The 19,428-nt window shown below is 42.6% G+C and overlaps 1 protein-coding gene across 1 annotated transcript in view; it reads left to right on the forward strand.

Annotated features, from left to right (window-relative positions):
* The window catches only part of LOC131045345 (serine/threonine-protein kinase STY46), a 261,615-nt gene that overhangs the window by 155,785 nt on the left and 86,402 nt on the right, over positions 1–19,428 (forward strand). Inside the window, exons 7-9 of the mRNA XM_057978929.2 lie at positions 3,842–3,892; positions 18,487–18,662; positions 18,786–18,893. Of these exons, the coding sequence (XP_057834912.1) occupies positions 3,842–3,892; positions 18,487–18,662; positions 18,786–18,893 (335 nt within the window). The remainder of the gene's footprint in view (positions 1–3,841; positions 3,893–18,486; positions 18,663–18,785; positions 18,894–19,428) is intronic.

Below are 19,428 nucleotides of genomic sequence, written 5' to 3' on the forward strand. Positions count from 1 at the left end.
ACTAGTAAGTATTGATTCATTAGCAAATGATTCAGCATCTCACGGCACTTCGGCAAACCCTGATATAATTCAAGAACTGTCATCAGGAGATTCAGCCATTTAGTAATCGCTGTATCTAGGTATACCCAGATTGGAAATATAGGGGACCATGGATTTTCACAGACAATACTGGATAAGTGTTTTCACAACGTGGTAAAGTGGTAATGACCAATGAGGAGTAGAGAAAGCACATTGAGATGCTTGAGAATTTTGTGTGTAGGAACGTGCTGTAAAACATGCCACTGGGGACATGAGAAAGACAAGTGTCTTACAATAACCCTTGAAACACCAGGCAGCCCTGCAGATAGCTCTGGGATGCAACTATCAGAAAGACTTGGGAGCAAATTTGATTCTCTGTTCAAATCCTTGATGAAAATCAAGCATCAATTTCCATTGTTGTGAGTAGCTTCATGAATTAGGTGAAGATTCTATCCCCAACCGCCTGAGACTCATCCATGGGGCATTTGTTTTATTTACCTATTGTTTGCAGATGAATGAAGTAGATGTAGCTGATACAAAGATTTCTTTTTAATAAGTGACTGGCTAAATAGTTAAATATGCGTTAGAATAGTTTATTCTTATAATATAGGATAGCTTGAGTGTTAATGTGTCCAGTTTTGATCAAATTGTTGTATGTCTGTACACAGGTTGGTAGAAGCATGTGAAAGTACTTGATGCGAAAGCCTGTCTATGTTTGTAAGGCTTCTCTGAGTTGAAGGTTGTCGGTGTTTTCAGTGTACATCCTATTTTAAATCCCTCTGTGCTACTACACAGATTTGAATATATGCCACTTTTTGAAATATCAAAAGGTGTCAATATTAAATCAAGGTTATTAGGAGACGGGGGTACTGGAAACTGGTATCCGCATTAGTACGACTAATTTTCAAAAATAGAAGACGGGTTACTTGGAGATGCCAATTTTTTTTAAAAATATAATTTAATAATTTGCAAAAAATATTTAGACAGAACTTCGACAATAAGAACAGTGGTAAAGTTTAATATTAACTTTAAAATTGAACAAAAATTGAAATAAAAATTGCTTATACTGCTGGTACCATAGTTAGTCTAAATGGTTTAGTGAAAGTAAGGTAATATAGGATAGCTTGAGTGTTAATGTGTCCAGTTTATTCTTATAATATAGGATAGCTTGAGTGTTAATGTGTCCAGTTTTGATCAAATTGTTGTATGTCTGTACACAGGTTGGTAGAAGCATGTGAAAGTACTTGATGCGAAAGCCTGTCTATGTTTTGTAAGGCTTCTCTGAGTTGAAGGTTGTCGGTGTTTTCAGTGTACATCCTATTTTAAATCCCTCTGTGCTACTACACAGATTTGAATATATGCCACTTTTTGAAATATCAAAAGGTGTCAATATTAAATCAAGGTTATTAGGAGACGGGGGTACTGGAAACTGGTATCCGCATTAGTACGACTAATTTTCAAAAATAGAAGACGGGTTACTTGGAGATGCCAATTTTTTTTAAAAATATAATTTAATAATTTGCAAAAAATATTTAGACAGAACTTCGACAATAAGAACAGTGGTAAAGTTTAATATTAACTTTAAAATTGAACAAAAATTGAAATAAAAATTGCTTATACTGCTGGTACCATAGTTAGTCTAAATGGTTTAGTGAAAGTAAGGTAATATAGGTGTTGAGCACACTCAATATTGTCAGCTAAGTAGTAAAGGCAATTTCTCTTTAGACCATTACAATGACAGGAAATCAGTCATACAACTGTTTATGTCCCTCTCAAAAAGTCTACACTATGAGTAGATCCAATCACTATAGGTTTGCATGGATTTTGTTTTTCTTGCAATGCGGTTTCCTTATTAGTTATTTCCCTCTAACTTTGCTTTGTTGCAGGCCTATTTTATTTATTTGCCTTACATTTTTTATTTTTGCCATATTTTGTCCTAAGTTTTTTGGCAGGAGATGTCAATTTCTGGTCGGGGGACTTTGAGACAGCAGGAGATGGCAACCAAAAGCACCCTATGCATTGGGAATTTTGCGTCTCCGTCTTTGAGACATGTCTTAGGGGGTAGGAGACGGGTCGCCTGGTAGCATATTCATATATTTGAACTTATATTATTTGCTTCAAAAATAATACTTTTCAAAATACCATAAGCCATCAACTCCCTGGACCTGTCAATATTGTCAGCATGATAGCCAGCTGGGTTTAGATAATCTATGTAAAGTTTGATGATCACAAGGCTTGTTTATTTCAGCATACAAGCTAGGATCTTACAAGTCGTAAAAAATTTCATTAACTTCAGAACAAAAACAAATAATTCTTAATGAGATGTAAATATTTACAATGAACCCCGCCTTTTATAATTTGGCACTCTTGGTTATACTGCAATCTACTTTAACTGCATAATATTAATCATTGGCTTGTCACCGAATTACACATTTGAATTGACATCTCCTGGCTCTATTATGCAATGGGAAAACAGACTAACTGCTATAAACCCCTCTGAATATTATTTCTTTGTCCACAAATTTAGACCTTAAAATTAGTTGGTATTTAGCCTTTAATTTTCAATCTTCAACCTTCATGCTCCAACAAGTTGGATGACTCAAACTTTCATTGTGTACTGCAAAGGTTGATTCCTAAACATCCGATTGAGCTAGAAACCGTACCCATTCTGCATCATGCTGCCATTATTCTTGAGGAGGTAGAATCCTGATCATCCAGAGAACCATTCATCTTGTGAAACCGAATCCCTATGTGTGATTTATCTTGAACTAATCATTAGATGTTAAATTGCTACTTCTTTGTTTTTGCCACCCTTATTGTCTGATCTTGTAATTTTCTTTTGTATAAAGGTTGTTTCGTCTTTCGTCAATTTTCTTTGCTTTACTTATTATTTGCATTATGCAGATCAGTCATGCTAACCTCACAATTGAATCCCACAGACTTGGTGTTTCACTGCAAAAGCAAGTTTTCTTATCTGTCCTCTCCTATGATTTCCTTTGTTCTTGGCAATGGAGAATTGTCCTCCTAACTCTTTCTCATAAACACCGAAATTATTTTCTTCTATATAAAGTGTTAAAAAATTAAAATCAGGTTTTCAAAGTTCATGTTTGTAAGTGGCTTTATTTACAAACTACATTATTTTTTTGGGGGGGGGGAACTCTTCAACGCTGCTTTGGCATCTTCTTCTTTGACTATAACTCACTCCAACTTGTTTCATGAATGAACTTAATGTATTTATAATACTATATACTTTCATAATGCAGCACTTTTCATATTCAACTGAAACAACTATTTATATTTAGGTGAGACATTTTGTACTTTACTCATTCTGAATTTTTTTTCACAGATGTATCTTAAATTGAGCAAGTGTAATTTTATGCAGGCAAATCCTTGCTTGATAATAGACTTTTTCCCAACATGTTTTATTTGTGGTATGATTATGTTTTCCTTACTACATCCAACACATTTCTTCCCATCGAATTTAATGATGTTTGCCACTCTACAGTTTTCTACATCATTATGTTTATTTCCTACCTATTAAACCCCATTTAATGGATTCATCTGTCTGGCTTCTAAATGGTGTACTTATTCATTGAGGGTCACTTCAGTATTTGTCTTACACGTCTGATTTAACACTAGGGAATTTTTCTTACATGTTTAAATGCATATTTAGTTACAGAATAAGTATTGCACCGTTTAAGCTGATGCTGAAACTATAAATGAATCAATGACAGATGATTTCACAACCTGTTCTGCAGCTCAAATTTTTAAGTTTTAGTTCTAATATATTTTTAATTTTTCTTTCCTTATTCTAAAATCCCAGGAAACAGAGCAGTTACGAGAGACTTTGGCGAATGAACTTGCTAATTGTGAGGTATAATACTTAAGTTTCTAATAGTTTATTCTACATTTATTTTTGTTGCGAGGGAATTTTTTATTTTAGTTCAGAAAGTATTTTTAGATATTCCAGCAATCGAGCTCCACCTTTTTCCTCTAGATAGCAAATATGTGCATATCACAATATTTCATTATAGAACTTGATCTTCCTTTTGAAGTTTAAGCATGATAAAGCATCAATACATTTATGTTTTACAAAAGCCCGTTTACTCCTTTTCATAGGCCTTTGAATGCTTGTAAAAATTAATAGACTTTACAAATAATAGGGAATGGGATCTTGAAAATAATACACAAATAAAATTTGAGTTTATATGCTCAATGAAGCAATCACTACTAATATTCGAAAATAGATTTTCTAAGTACAGATTTTTTAATGTCATATAGATGTCTATTTCTTTTTGACATCATTCACAATTAATATGCATACATAGATAATTTATATAATGGGTGTAATTCGTAGTGACAGGGCATTCTTAAATATAGTTTTTTTGTTAATAATAATTTGGGTGAGGCACTCGAGAACCACAAAAATAAAAGGCGTCAACACTGGGTTTTGATAATGAAAACTTCGCGAGATCTCCATAAGACAATTTATCTTCTTGTGTAAAACAACTAACCATTAATCCAAAAATAAATGTATGTAATATTGAAATAGGTTCCAGTAGTTCCCTTTACACATCATCGCACAGTCTATTTGTCACAAAATGGGAAGGGTAAGCAAATTAGACAGGCCCCCCTGACCCAAACCCTTTATATTTGCATTTTTACTCTGGCAAATCATCAATAGGGAACCTTTATCGTAGTTGATACAACTCATATTTTCCTTGACTGCAGTAGAAAGAGAAAGTTGGAAGGGTAAGCGAATTACACACGCTGCCCTGACCCAAAACTCTTTATATATTCACATTTTTACTCTGGCAAATTGTCAATAGGGGAACCTTTATTGTAATCGACACAACTCATATTTTCCTTCACTGCAGTAGAAAGAGAGTTTCAGATTTAAACATGCAGCTATCTTTTGCATTTGTCTAGATATTTTACCTTAATTCTCCATCAATAAGTTTAGATGATGGAGAACAGTTTGAGTGTTGAACTCCTGCCACTGCACCTTCTTTTTATGTTCCTTCAGCAAAAAGGATGAGGCAGCCATGACACTCCAAATACTGCTTAGGGTCCAATAACAGATATTCCGTGGCTACCCTGATATTCACTGAAAACTTGCCATCCATCTACTTTGCGCAGGTCCACATCCACAGCATTCGGACCTTCATGGATGGTTTAGTGGTCTCCTGAGAGATATAATTCACAAATGTGCAGAGAACACAGCTACATTTCCTCTTACCACCCTTCAACATTGTCAACTATCAGCATGTGATTCTTTTTGCCCCGTTCACTGATGGAACCTGATGTCATGCTGCCACATATCCTTGACCAAAACATTCAGCTGCTGATGGATACCGTGCTTTACACCAAATTCTGTCATTTGCCCTTAACATATAGCCTCTATAGCCTATACACGTCTTACCATTCAAAGGAATAAGCTTTCACTTTAAGATAAATATTGTGTACTTTGCACGAAAGAAGTCCTCCCACCCACCAATACTTGTACACACTATCATCGATGAGACTTTCAAATTAATAATTTTCAATGTTTTTTAAAACTCTTGCCTTGTCAAGCATTCTTAAACATACATTTTTACTACTCCATGACTAGCATACTTTAACCTTTGAAGAGCTTGCTAGTAAAGGTTTAATATTAAATCTTGTATATTATCCAGGAATTCACCATCTCTAAATTTAAAATCATTCTCATTCTAATATCATGGAAAAATTTCTTGAGAACTTCTACTTACCTTTTACAAGTATTAGTAATCCCAAGTCCAGGGACAAAAAAATTGAAGAACTTTTATGTATGCTGATAGTTTTATTCATAGGTTCAATGATGGAATAGCTACTTTACTGCCTAGGGCTTTGTTCTTGGATTCAACTATGTAGGATTTTGTTTGCATCAATGTTTTGGACCACACTCCATGATCCATCATCACTTATTTTTCTCCTACAACTCTCTCATCTTGATGATGGATCACAGAGTGTGATCCAAAACATTGATGCATATTGTAATGTCCCCTTCCTAATTTGCCCTAGAATCACAATTGCAACAATTAGGGTTAGGATTACATCTTACCAAATAAATATCTCTTTAATGATGCGATCCTGAATTTGAATCTTGCAATCATAACATGAAGAACATATGCAAATATACACATATATATGTTTAATCATTAGGGTCAGGCCATTACATCATATTCATAGATTATCAATTATGCAAGCATATTAGGGTTTGGAAGAATAGACATGATGGGTCCGACCGAAGCCATATCTATACCAAGCCCAAGTGTGGATGTCTACCACAGTCCTGTTGCTTGCTGTTTGCCTCACTGGGTAAACAGAAGGAATACAGAAGTAATGCAGAAATAAACAATGCAATAACAACATGAATACAAGAATAAGCTTTCCATTAATAACTCAAAGTGTATACAATGTTCATAGCATTATCTGTTGTAAACTACCCACCACTCAATACCCGCAGGTAGTAGAAACTCTATCCCGAACTCCTTCTTCAGGTCGGGCCATGTGCCGACTTTGGTCTTATCCGTATCGGAGTACCAGTCGATGGCCACTCCCCTTAAGGTTGCTGGAAATTGTGTTACCCATTCGTCCTGGTCGGTAACACCGTTCGCTGACCATATGGTTTCACAAGTGCAGTAATGGCGGACAAGATCTTCCTTCCCCTCGCCGTTGAACTTCAGCAACTTCTATTTACTGGCCATCCCACCGCTGGGTCTCGCTCCTCTGGTGCCTTGTGTGCTTGTACTTGGTGATCCTCTGCCTCCGCCTCCTGCACCTGACCCTCCACTCGTGGGTCCTTCGGAGAGGGTTGTTGACCCCGAACCGAACAAATTGCCTCCTGTACGGTACCCTTGTGCTCCCTTGGCACCGTCGGTCGTACCGTCACCTTCGGTCGTCTCCCTCCGGTTGTCCTCTGAAATGGACAAGTTCTTTAGTAGGTCTCTGGTAGCGTCAATTAGGTTTAGATTTCGCCTTGTTCGTTCCACCAATTCTTCGCGACTTCTTACCCTATGGTGGTATTCTGGCGAACTGTAGAGTTCTCCTTCGACACCCTCTGTGACTCCTAGGTTCCCTTCGGGCAACCCTACGACAGTGTAGAGAGTGTAATTCTCTCCATCTATCTCTTCCTCTGCATCCAACTCCTACTGTACGAGGCTCCTCACACTCTGCTCCGTCGAAGGCGAGTCTCCACCTCAACCTTCTCTGCTCGGGCCATCTCAAGCTGCGCCAATAACTGGGCCCTCTTTGCTGCCCACGAGGCCTGCTGACTAGCCACATCCCTCTCCAACTCGACTCGAGCAGCCTCGCGGACCGTAGACTCATGTTGCGTACGCCTCAATGCATAGTAGGCGTCTCGGTAGACCTGCTCAATCTCTTGGACGACTGCCATCACTCGACTCTCTACAATGGGCTCACGTACACGCCAAGCCTGTAGCATCTCATCCATCTGAGTAGTCGGCCATCCTTGAGACTCAAAGCATGTAGCAAAGGCTACCGGGCAGCCCACCCGCATAAACTGTAGGACCCACTTTAACTCCACCACAACCTGCTATAATGCTTGCATCTGGGCCGTGGCCACCACTCGTCTACCCCTCGTCACCATGTCAACTAAATAGGCCTCAATGTCCTCCCCCTCCTGCTCCGAAGGCTATGACCGTGAGGGAAGTGGCATCTGTGAAAGAGCACCAAGGGGTAACGCAGAGGTCTCTCGCGGAACCGATACTGCCGCATCCTGCTGGTATGAAGGTACCTCCTCCGCCACTAGAGGTGTAGCATCCCCCTATTCCTGTACCGCAGAGACGACCTCTCCTGCCTCGTTCCCGACTGCCGGTACATGTGTCTCACCAGAGGAATCGTCCAAGTCTACTACCTCAGCTCGAGTCTCTCGACAAGGTGAGAATACAACAGCTCCCACAGGTTGTACCAATGTCATCTGAAATCGCTGCGTCAGCTAGCTCTGCATAGCCACGATCGACGGGTCTGTACTGGGGATCCCCTGGACTCTCTGCATCTCTACGACCGGGGGATGGGTCGCCATAGCCATGGGCTCCTCCAACAAAGAGGTAGAAACAGTCACCACTGCCTCAGTTCCAACATCCAACCGCACCTGAGGCTCCGTATCAACCACCTCCCTAAGTCCCTGCTCCTCATCTACTACTTGATGAGGCGACCCATCAGTACATGACTCCGCCATGTCTTCGGTGGCCGGGGCCGGTCCTGAAGGTGGTGCTCGATCCGGCGGAGGTGAGGCTACTTGCTGTTGGATGGGGCCAAGTGCAACAGGCGTGCGGCTCTGCCCAAATGCAAGAATAAAGGTGCCTCCCACCCCGGATGACATCACAGGTGTGCCCATCGGTAGCAAGGGTGGGGCAAAAAGGACCTCTCCTCCGTCGCCCTGCTGCTATCATCCTCCTCATCCTCCACTTTTGAATCCTCTGTACTACTAGAAGTCTCCCTCCCACTATCATGTTCCCCTGAGGCCGTATCTACCGTCCGTTTCCGCTTCGCAGAAGAGTGCCCAATGTCTAGGTGTCTCCAATACATGATAGGAGGCTCACCCGCTGCCAATGGTCCCTGCGGCCGTACCTCCAACTCTGCCTCCGACACTGCTTCCCGCGTGGCCTCCAAGAACAACCCTATAGCATAGTGGGGCATATAGAACGTGCGATGCTGCATCGTCAAGAACTCATACATGCGCTCTGCTAGCAATGCGGCCCAATCGTACACAATGCCGTTCATAAGCTTGTTCATGAGCATAATCTGAGGGAGGGCGATGTCCAACGCTCTACCCGATCCCGTCAACCTGCTCTTAATGACATCCATAATGCACTGCCAGTGGCCCTCTGCAACAAAGGTCTTACAGATTCCTCATCCCTTCGTGGAATTAGCCACGCTATCCAGCTCTGTTGTCGTCAAGTTCCTAGATATTAGTTTAATCCAATATTCCTTCTCCTCACGCTTCATCTTCTTAGCCTTCAACTCGATTTTCCTGCCCTGTCTGCCTAGGATGCCGAATACTCTGGTGAAGTCCACCGCTTTGAAGGATATGGTGACATCCCTCCCGAGGTACTCAAAAGTACTCGTGCGTGTGTGCCTGTCAAAGGTGTCCACCATGAACCATAGGGCACCCTCATACTCGCGGATAGGGAACACGAGCATTCGAATAGCCCACTCCACTTCTGCCTTACGAAGGTTCTGCTTCACTAAGTCATTGTCAGGAGTGTCCTGCCACCATTTCCGGCATTCCGACCCATTCAGGCCCTCGAAGGTGATATTCTGAGGCGTCAATGTATTTTTGCCACTTGTGGCAGGTTGTGGTGCTTTCTGCTTTTTCTTTTGACTGGCGCTGGCATCCATGGTGCTGTCAGTAACACGCACACCTGACGATAGCACCCTAGTATTTTTATCCATCTGGTTGGAGGAAGCCTGCAACTACTTCTTCCAACTCTGTTTCCCAGCCGACTCCATTAAGTTCTCCTGTAACTAATTTCTGGTTATAGCCGTACGGTTGCGTAACACCTTCGTAACCACCTTCGGTTGTGTATGGCTGCGTATGCCTGCGTTGCTGGGCGGGGGCTGCTGCGTGTGCGCGTTTCTTTTTTTACCGTCTGTTTGCGTTTGCGTTTGGGCGGAGGTTTTATGTTTGTGTGGGCGGGGGCTGCTGTGTTCGCATGTTTTATATTTGCGTGGGCGGTGGTGTCCACGGCACGGTGGTCCCACTGTCAGTGGTTTCCACCGCACGGTGGTCCATCGTCGGTGGTCCCACCGCTGGTGTTGCCACCGCACGGTGATCCCACCGTTGGTATCGCCACCGCACGGTGGTCCACTTTTTTTTTTTTTTTTTGACCGTATGGATCGTACATTTTTAAATTTTTTTTATTATTTTTAATAAGACTGTCAAACATCTTGATTGGAGGGTCCAGGTTCCCTCCGTTTGTGGTAAACCTTTAATTTCGACCCATTGACGACGTCAAGTATCTCCTTCTCGTCGAACGTCCACAACTTGATCGCCCCGTTGGCATTGACCTCGCGTACCTTGAAGGGCTCTAGCCATCGCACTTTAAATTTCCCTGGTTTGATTTCGTTCTTCCCATTGAATTTCAACACTAACTGCCCAGGAGTAAACTTCATTCGCCGAAGATGCTTGTCATGCCAGACCTTCCGTCTTTGCTAGGCTGCCTCTGTGGCCCATTGTGCCATCATTCTTTTTTCGTCCAACTTGCTTAAAGCATACAGTCTCTCCCTCAGGCTCTCCATATCCTCGAGTCTGTTCTCTACTGCAATACGAAGGCTTGGCACCATGAATTCCGTTGGCACCAGAGCTTCTTGCCCGTACATGAGTTGGAACGGAGTCTGGCCTGTGGTCACCTTGTAGGTTGTACGGTAGGCCCACAAGACCGAAGGTAACTTTTCTTCCCAGTCTTCTCCCTCGACACCGCACGACTTGTATATCACGCTTACAATAATCTTGTTTGTAGCCTCGGCCTGCCCACTGGCTCGTGGGTAATAGGGGCTAGATAGTGAATGGAAAATCTTGAACTCTGTAGTAAGGAGTTTAATCACGTGGTTCACAAAATGTCCGCCTCTGTTGCTTGTCAACTGCATAGGGATCCCATACTGCGTAATAATTTGCTCGTAGATGAATCTTGCTGTACTTACGATCGAGTTGTCTGGTAGGGCTCGCGCTTCAACCCACTTGGTTAAATATTTAGTGCCTACCACAATGTAGCGACACCTCCTGGCGCGGCTCACTTTGAGCGGCCTGATGAAATCCAGCCCCTAGCGCTCGAATAGTTCTTGAGCATGCGAAGGGTTGAGGGGCATGAAATCCCTTTTCAGCTCTGGCAGGTATCACAACCTACTACCCATTCTCTCACATCATTATACAACGTTGGCCACTAGAGGCCTGCTAGCAACACCTTCCTTGCCGTAGTGTCTGGTCCCATATGGCCTCCTGCGGGCCCCTCATGTGCTTCCCTCAAGATGCTTGGCACCTCTTCCTCCATCACACACCAACGTAACACCTCGTCGGGCCCCATTTTATACAATAAACCATTAATCAGCTGGAATGTGCGGCTTCTCAACACAAGCTTTCTTCGCTCTCTCGGTGGCATGCCTTGGGGGAATACCGAGGTGGAGAGATATTCCCCGATGGCAGTATACCATGGTGGTAGTACTGCGATCTTGAATAGGTGGGCGTCTGGAAATTCATCATTTACCCCTTCTGGCGGCTCTCCGGACCTAATCCGGGACAATTGGTCAGCAATGACATGGCTTTTGCCTGGCCGTACAATTATTGTGAACGTAAACTCCTGCAGCAAGAGTAGCCATCGACTAGTCCTTCCTTGAATTATCGGCTTGTTGACCAAGTACATGAGGGCTTGATGGTCCACGTAGAATGTGAATGGTGTCGCCAACAGATAGTGTTTGAATTTTTGTACTGCATAGATCATCCCCAATGTCTCCCGTTCTGTTGTGCTGTAATTTTTCTCCGCTTTGGATAATAGTCTACTGGCAAAATAGACGGGATGATCCAACCTGTGATCTACCACTTGGGCCAGTGTGGCACCGATCGCAAAGTTTGAAGCGTCCACATGGACATGGAACTCCTTGCCCCAGTTGGGGTAAGCGAGGATGGGAGCAGCTACTAGCCTTGTCTTCAATTCCTCAAATGATTCCCTCTCCGGGGTCCCCCAGGTGTACGGCTCACCCTTGCGAGTAAGCTTGTCCAAGGGGTGGGATATTTGTGCAAAGTTTTTTATGAACCTCCTATAGTAGCCGATATGGCCCAGGAAGGACTTTACCCCGGTGACATCCGTAGGAGGCTCCTTCTCTATGATCACCCGTATTTTGTCTGGGTCCGTCTTCAGACCTGCTTTGCATACAATGTGCCCAAGCAATTTGCCTTGAGGTACCATAAATCGACAGTTTTTTGGATTAAGGGCCAGCCTTGCCCTTCGGCATCTCTCCAGGCACTCTCTGAGGGCTACCAAATGTGTATCTTGCCTGCTATAGATGGACCAGTCGTCGAGGAAGGCTTTGAAATTCCCTACCGACATCTTGTCGAATATGTGTAGTATAATTCGTTGGAATGTTGCAGGTGCATTGCATAGGCCGAATGGCATCTGGTTGTATGCATAGACACCATCTTCGACCACGAAGGTGGTCTTCAGTTTATCTTCCTCGGCGATTGAGATCTGGTTATATCCGGAGAATCCATCCATAAACGAGTACATCTCATGGCCGGCCACCTCCTCCAGTATGCTGTTCGTAAATGGGATTGGGAAAGGATCTTTAATCATAAATGCATTGAGACATCGGAAGTCCACACAAATCCTTATCTGGTTAGCCTCCTTTAATGAAATGACTATGGGCGACACCCATTCACTTGTCTGTACTTTAAAAATGATACCGGCCTCCAGCATTTTTTCTATCTCATCGTTCACCTGCGTTGCATAGTTGCGGTTCATCCGGTACGGTCTCTTTCGTATAGGCCGGGCTCTGGGTACCAACGGGATGCGGTGCACGCACAGTTCAGGAGGTACCCCCTTCAAGTCTTTATACGTCCATGCGAAGATGTCTTTAAACTCCAGGAATATTTTGAAGGCCGCTGTCTTCAGCACGGGATCCCAGTCATCCCCGACTAATATATTTCGTGGGTTCTCCTTTCCCAGGTTTGTTGCCTTTAGCTTGGACTCTTCAAATTGAATTGGCTTGTCTCTATCGAACTGATGTGCGGGTGCCTCGTCCACTCGGGCTTCCCCCTCCTTATATTCTCTGTATTCCGGAGGGAAGACCTCTGTATCGTCGGGCTCTTCTATCTGCAACATGTTGCAGTGAAAAAGTTCGTAGTCCTCCATTTGCCAATGGAAGAGCCCGTTGAGTGAGCACACCTCATCTTCAGAACATTCCTCCAATTCGAGCACCCCTTCACTGTTCGGCTCCATCGTGTTCTTGCCCTTGCTTTCGTCGGGACCCCCTTCCCCTTTATTAGAGTCCTCTGAGTCCGAGTTGGAAGAGGCGAGCTCTTCGCCGACATCTTGGGTCTGTAGGTCAATGATATATTTCCGCCTTACCTTCTCCATGGAAAGTGTATTTTTCTTCCAGTTATGGTTCACCCTCGCGGTGATCAACCACACTCCCTAGGATGGCGTCATAGCCTTTCTTTTTCAAGGGAATAACTACAAAATCTAACAAGAAGGGCTGCGTACCAATTGTCATTTGCTGGGCCATCAATATGCCGAGTGGCTTGATGCTGTTTTTGTCGGCTCCTACCAGATTAAATGTGGATGGCCACAGGGTGGGTTTCCCTAGCCTCTTCCATGTCTCTTTTGGTAGTACATTCACCCCAGCACCTCCGTCCACAATGGTGTCCTTTAGAATGGTCCCAAGGATGCCCATTTCTACCACAGTTGGGTGTCTACCACTGTTCAAGGCTAGTAACATCGGGTCAATCGAAGGGCTGACGGGAACCTCCACCTGTGGTGCACTCGAAGGTACGTGTGCGGTGCTTAGCACATTGCTGAGGATGGCAGTCCTCAAATGTGGCATGGAGTCTAGAAGGTCTTTTATCTTTATCGGTACCTCCATCTGCAAGACTTGCCCAATAATATTCTTTTTCGCTTTCAGGTGGGTTGAGGGACTCATCGTCTCCGTGTTCTTCCGTCCTTCTGCCGCCATCTCCCGTTCAATGTCGGCCTTCGCCTCCCGCAGTCTCTCCTTCTCTGTGCGGGGGTCGGGATACGTTACCTTCTTCGCCTGCGCGCGAGTGATCGCCAATACTTCGCCCGTCTTCTCAATATTGAGGAGATTCACCCCCTGTTTAGGGCATTTTGTGTCATCGTGATCACTGGGGCCACACCATCTACACAGGCTCTGGGGGGTTTCAGTATTCTGGCACTCCCGAGCGAAGTGCCCCCATTGGTTGCAGGCCCGACATTGAATTATTGGCCGCCCCTTAACGTCATACTGCATTCTGCTCCGATTGTTGTTGCCTCTCCCTCCTCTTTGGTTACCTCTATAACCACCGGATGATGCAATGGCATCGGCTTGCGACTGGGCGGAGCCCGCTGACAGTGAGGGCTGCTCTTGCGCGAAGAATACCTGGTTCCCTTTTGTTTTCATGTTGTAGGGGCATTCTTTGACGGTGTGTCCCAACATCTGGGAAATTTCGCAGAATGCCTTCTTCGGGCAGGTGCCTTTTGTGTGACCTTCCTTACAATCAGTGCACCACACGTCTTCGTTTTTGCTCGTGCTTCCTTTCATGTTCTTAAATTCCTTCAACATACGCTGCATATCCTTTTGAAGAGCTTGCACCTTCTTACTTGATGATTTGTCACTGCTGCTTTCTCCTGAGGACTCCTCTTCTGCAGAGGACTTGTCCTTTTTCTTCCGCGATGTTTTCTCTTCACTTTCCAAATCCATCGCGCGGTTGTATAGGTCATCGTATGAAGTGGGCGGTACAATTTTCATCTTTCTCTGCAGGGATGACCGCAACCCTTGCACGAACCATCTCTTCTTTAGTCCGTCAGCCGTCTGGTTCTCCATCTTCCCTAGTAACTCCTTTAACCGTCGGCTGTATGTTCGCATTGTCTCGTGCTTTCCTTGCTTTGTACTTAATATCTTCGCCACAATCTCATTATCATCTCGGAGGAGTTGAAACTCCGTCTTGAAAGCTTTCTGTAGGTCATCCCATGTTCCCACCTTTGCTTTATCCACATCAGAGTACCAATCGATGGCTACTCCTCTCAGGGTGGCAGGGAACTGCACCACCCAATCCGCTTTGTCAACTACCTCGTTGGCTGACCATATTGTCTTAACATGTACGACAGTGCCGTACAGGGTCATCGTTGCCATCTCCGTTGAATTTAGGCAACTTCTGTTTGCTCGCCATCGATGGGGGTTGTCTTCGTGGAGGTGGCTGTGGCTGTGTCTGTGTCTGTGCGCCGCTCCCTTCGATGCCGGTGGTGTGTCCTGCGTGGGTGACTGGAGGTACGGTGTTTTGCCTGCTGTGTGTGGCAACTACAACCGTACGATTGTCCTCCCCTTCATTCTCACCTGCGCCCACTCCTGACTCCCTTTGGTGATCCTTACTTCGTGGCGTAAGGGATAAGTTTCTGAACTGATCCTGGGTCTCTTCGACTAGATTCCTTTGTAATCTTGTTTCCTCTAGAAACTCTTCGTGGCTTCTCACCCTACAATGTTCCAGTGACGGGTAGAAATTTCCCTCGGTTTCTGCACCCTCCGTGACACCTCCATAGTTCCCTTCGGGCAACCCCTCGGCAGGTCGTCCTTCGGCAAGTTGCGTCAGCCTCCTTCTACGTTCTACTTGTCGTTCCAGAATCAAGGCCCTCTGCATGGCCTCCCACTCGTCCGTTTCTGCTTTCTTATTTCTATCTTTATTTAATAGGTTGGGCATTAATTCCCATACATTTCCATAATTCACAACACATAAACCAGAACACGCCTTTATTAATTCATTTCGTCAGATACAACTCGTGTCAATATTATGACACCTTTATTTGAATATAGAATGTTCCTTTATCCCTATGGGATTCAGGGTTCAATTCCTTCCTAGCCTCGTGCCATCCTGCTCTGCTTCCCGACGGCTGCTTTCTTCTTACTGTTGGAGGATTTGTTGGCGTCGCTCTTCCCGAGCAATCTCCTCCAGGCGAGCTTGTTGTGCCAGCGATGCTTGTGCAAGCAACCGGGGGAGGTGGTTCATTAACCGATTCACTGCCGGGCTAACCTCCAGTGCTGTCCACACGACACTTGGTGGGATTTCAGCCTCCGTGGCCTCTCGTCGGACGTAGGTCTCGATGGCTACCTGGAGCAAGATTGAAAATTCCCTCGTGGCAGTGCCTTCTCCGCTATAGAGCTCTGTTTGTGCGTCGTCGGCCGTTGGGTTTATCTCACCAACGGGTAGGCCCATCATGTCCGTGCACCATCTATTTCTTCCGTTCCTGAGTATGTCTAGGCAACGACGCCAAATGTTTGCCTCACTGGGTAAACAGAAGGAATACAGAAGTAATGCAGAAATAAACAATGCAATAACAACATGAATACAAGAATAAGCTTTCCATTAATAACTCAAAGTGTATACAATGTTCATAGCATTATCTGTCGTAAACTACCCACCACTCAATACCCGCAGGTAGTACAATATATAACAGCCGAAGGGGTGCGACACAACCGTCGTGACTCCAACTACCTACCCGTCGGCTAACTAACTACTAACAAATGACATTACCAAAACATAAGATATACATATTTCCCGACAACACTTGCTTGGTGGCTTGCACTTGCTTTCCCCAATCATGTCTTGTCTCCCTACAAACAGTTGCCATCTTGTGGAGTCGGGCGGAGGTTGTAAGGGGGGTTTCTTGACTTTGTAAGTGCCCTCTTTGTCCTAGGCCGCTATGGTCATTCTAGGACGGCCTACTTACGAGCTCACTTGTCACCCTTCACTCACACCTCAAGCTTTCTCCTGCAAGGTGGATTTTCAGACAGTATGCATATCTATTTATTACCATAGAGACACACACTTAAGCATTAATTTTACTCAGCATCAACCACATATAAAGATACATATATATAAGGAATTGACAAATATATGTGAGTATTATTTATACCAAGACATTGGACGCAATGTTTAGATTGAGATCTCTCAAATGCTATTTATTGATTGACTGTGTGACCTTGTCCAATCTGATGTCAATTGCTGGATTCGATGCTATTGTTGCATACTGAGTGATGCTGGAAATACAATCTGCCTGTTGATTGGATTGGTTGCTGATCTGTTGGTATTGATACTTGATGTTTCTGCAGATGTTGCATTCCTTGATGATCTTCTCCCACCTTGCAACGCAGCCCTTTCCCATTTATATCTCATTGCTCCCTTGAGAAGAGGCGATTCTTGTGAGGAGTAATGCCGCCTCCTGTTAAATTAATTATTTATTTCTTCCTTTGATTGCACCCTATGGTTTTGCTGTTTCTTAAACTAATCATTTCCTCAAAACCAAACGGCTCCCTTTCCTTGTAATTGCTGTTTGTTAATAATGGAAATTGGGCTTGTGAATTATATGCTCTGGTAAATCAATCTGTCCACCGTTCATTGTTTGTCTTAATCAAATCGTTGCAATCCCTTAATGGATCACACCTTTATTAACTTCCAATTATGGTGCCCTAGGTTTATTGCATATTGTTTCTTATTTATGGTTCTGTCAACGTATATCTAATGAATCGTACGTGATGAATCTGGTGGCTTGTCTTTTTGAATGCTCAGCATATTTCCTTGGTGATTTGATATGAATCCGCTAGTATATTTTCTTCTTGATCGTTGCATATTGGATCTTCTGCGTATTGAAGATCAGTTGCCATTTTTAGTAATTAGTAAAGTCCATTGGTGCATCCATTCTTGTTCGTCTATGTTAATATTTGCCTGGGATTGATAAAGAAAATTGTGAAGTCTTTTTCCAAGACAATTTTCTCTTATTAACAATGGTGTGGATAGGGGTGTCATGGTGGGGACATGACACAAACAAAATCCTATACAGTTGAATCCAGAAACAAAGCACTAATCATAATGGACTGTAGAAATCTAATCTCTACTTTACTGTTTTCAAATTTGAAATCGTTCTTTCATTTCCATATCATGTAAAAATTTCTTCAGAAATTCTGCTTACCTTTTACAACCATTAGTCATGTCAACTCAGGGGACACAAAAATCAAATAGTTTTTTATGTTTTCTGATAGTTTTGTTTATAGGTTTAATGATAGAATAAACAAAAGTTAACTAGCAGACAGTATCATAATCTTAAAATTGGATACTTCATCCATCGTAGTTTCCCTGTTGTCAAAACTTTGTTGCCATGTTTTTGTCTCTTTAATCATACTCTCTGTACATAGATATGCAGGGATGACATCTTTATTCAATGTTTTAATGGACTGAGGTGGGGTGGTTTCAAATGTTCATATGAATAATTTGGTAATGTGTATGGGGATTTGCAAAAAAACTTAGTGTATGTTAACTATAGTTGTCCCAAAAGAGCTGATATCTATTATCGACTATACTTGTCCTCAAAGGTAATGCAGAAATAAAGAGAAAGCTTTTGCTTTAGATAAAGCAAGAACTAATTATCTAATAACAGTTTTCTCAATGCTAATATTTTGTTGTTGCCTCAAGTTATGTTGGTAAGGTGCTATGCAATATGGGATTTGGGATGGTATTTTGTGGATTTTCCTTAGGTTTTTATTTCCAGGCTTGTTATTAACCTAGCATGCATTTTAGTAATTTTTTTCACTTTAATGTGTTATAGTTTCAAAATTTCAATAATTGAAATTATCTTTTTTTTCCAGATAAAGTAAATAGTTGAAATTCTCTTCATGTAATTGCTCTTGAGAAATATTTTTTTTGATAGTATTTTCTTGTTTCCTTTACAGAAGGGACTTTGGTCAAAGCCCTCTCCATCATCTTCTCCTATGGAACAAACCCCTTCTAGTGGGGAATCTAATGTTGAATGTGTAAGAATACCAAATGATGGAAGAGATGTTTGGGAGATTGATAGCAAGCTCTTGAAACTTGACCGTAAAGTAGCTTCGGGTTCTTATGGTGACTTGTTAGTATTTTTAGATTTTCTTTTAAGGGAACACTGTTATGTAGAAGTACTTAATTGGATTATTTAATGAGATACGTGATGTTTGGAGCAGGTGTTTGAAAGGTGGCTAGTCTTGTTTTGCAGGTTTAGAGGAACTTATTGTGGTCAAGATGTTGCTATTAAAGTTCTTAAGCCTGAACGTCTAGATGTCGATTTGCAACGTGAATTTGCTCAAGAAGTCTTCATTATGAGGTATTATAGCATCTTTGACTATTTTTGTTCCTTTTTAAAATCCTGAAGGTGAGATATGAGTAAATTTTACATTTATTGACTAGATTATTATAAATGATAATAATGAAATGAAAATGCTAACAAAACCTATTTATGATTTCGTTATAAATAGTTTTCTGTAATGTTTATTAAAACACAATAAAGATTCAATAATATTATTGAAAAAACGAACTAAAAGGGACATCAATTTTAATTAAGTTACTTTTTCCTCCAACTAAACATTCTTCCTTTGTCTTTTTTCATGTCACTCATCTATTGCAGAATACTTGAAACCTTTGGTTCTAATGTCTGGTTATATTTCTTTCCTGGAAAATTATACGTACTTAGAGAAAAAAAAATTGAATGTAGTGATATATAATTTATTATGTTGGAGAATGATATATGCAGACTACTGGGCTAATTAGTTTTTTTGTTGACTAGATTTGTCTTGATGGTGGTGTTTGTGTTCCCAGCTATTGTATACTCTCACAAAGTACAGAATACAGTCAGATTGGAG

Source organism: Cryptomeria japonica, chromosome 8 (genome assembly GCF_030272615.1).
Source record: "Cryptomeria japonica chromosome 8, Sugi_1.0, whole genome shotgun sequence".
Taxonomy (NCBI): domain Eukaryota; kingdom Viridiplantae; phylum Streptophyta; class Pinopsida; order Cupressales; family Cupressaceae; genus Cryptomeria; species Cryptomeria japonica.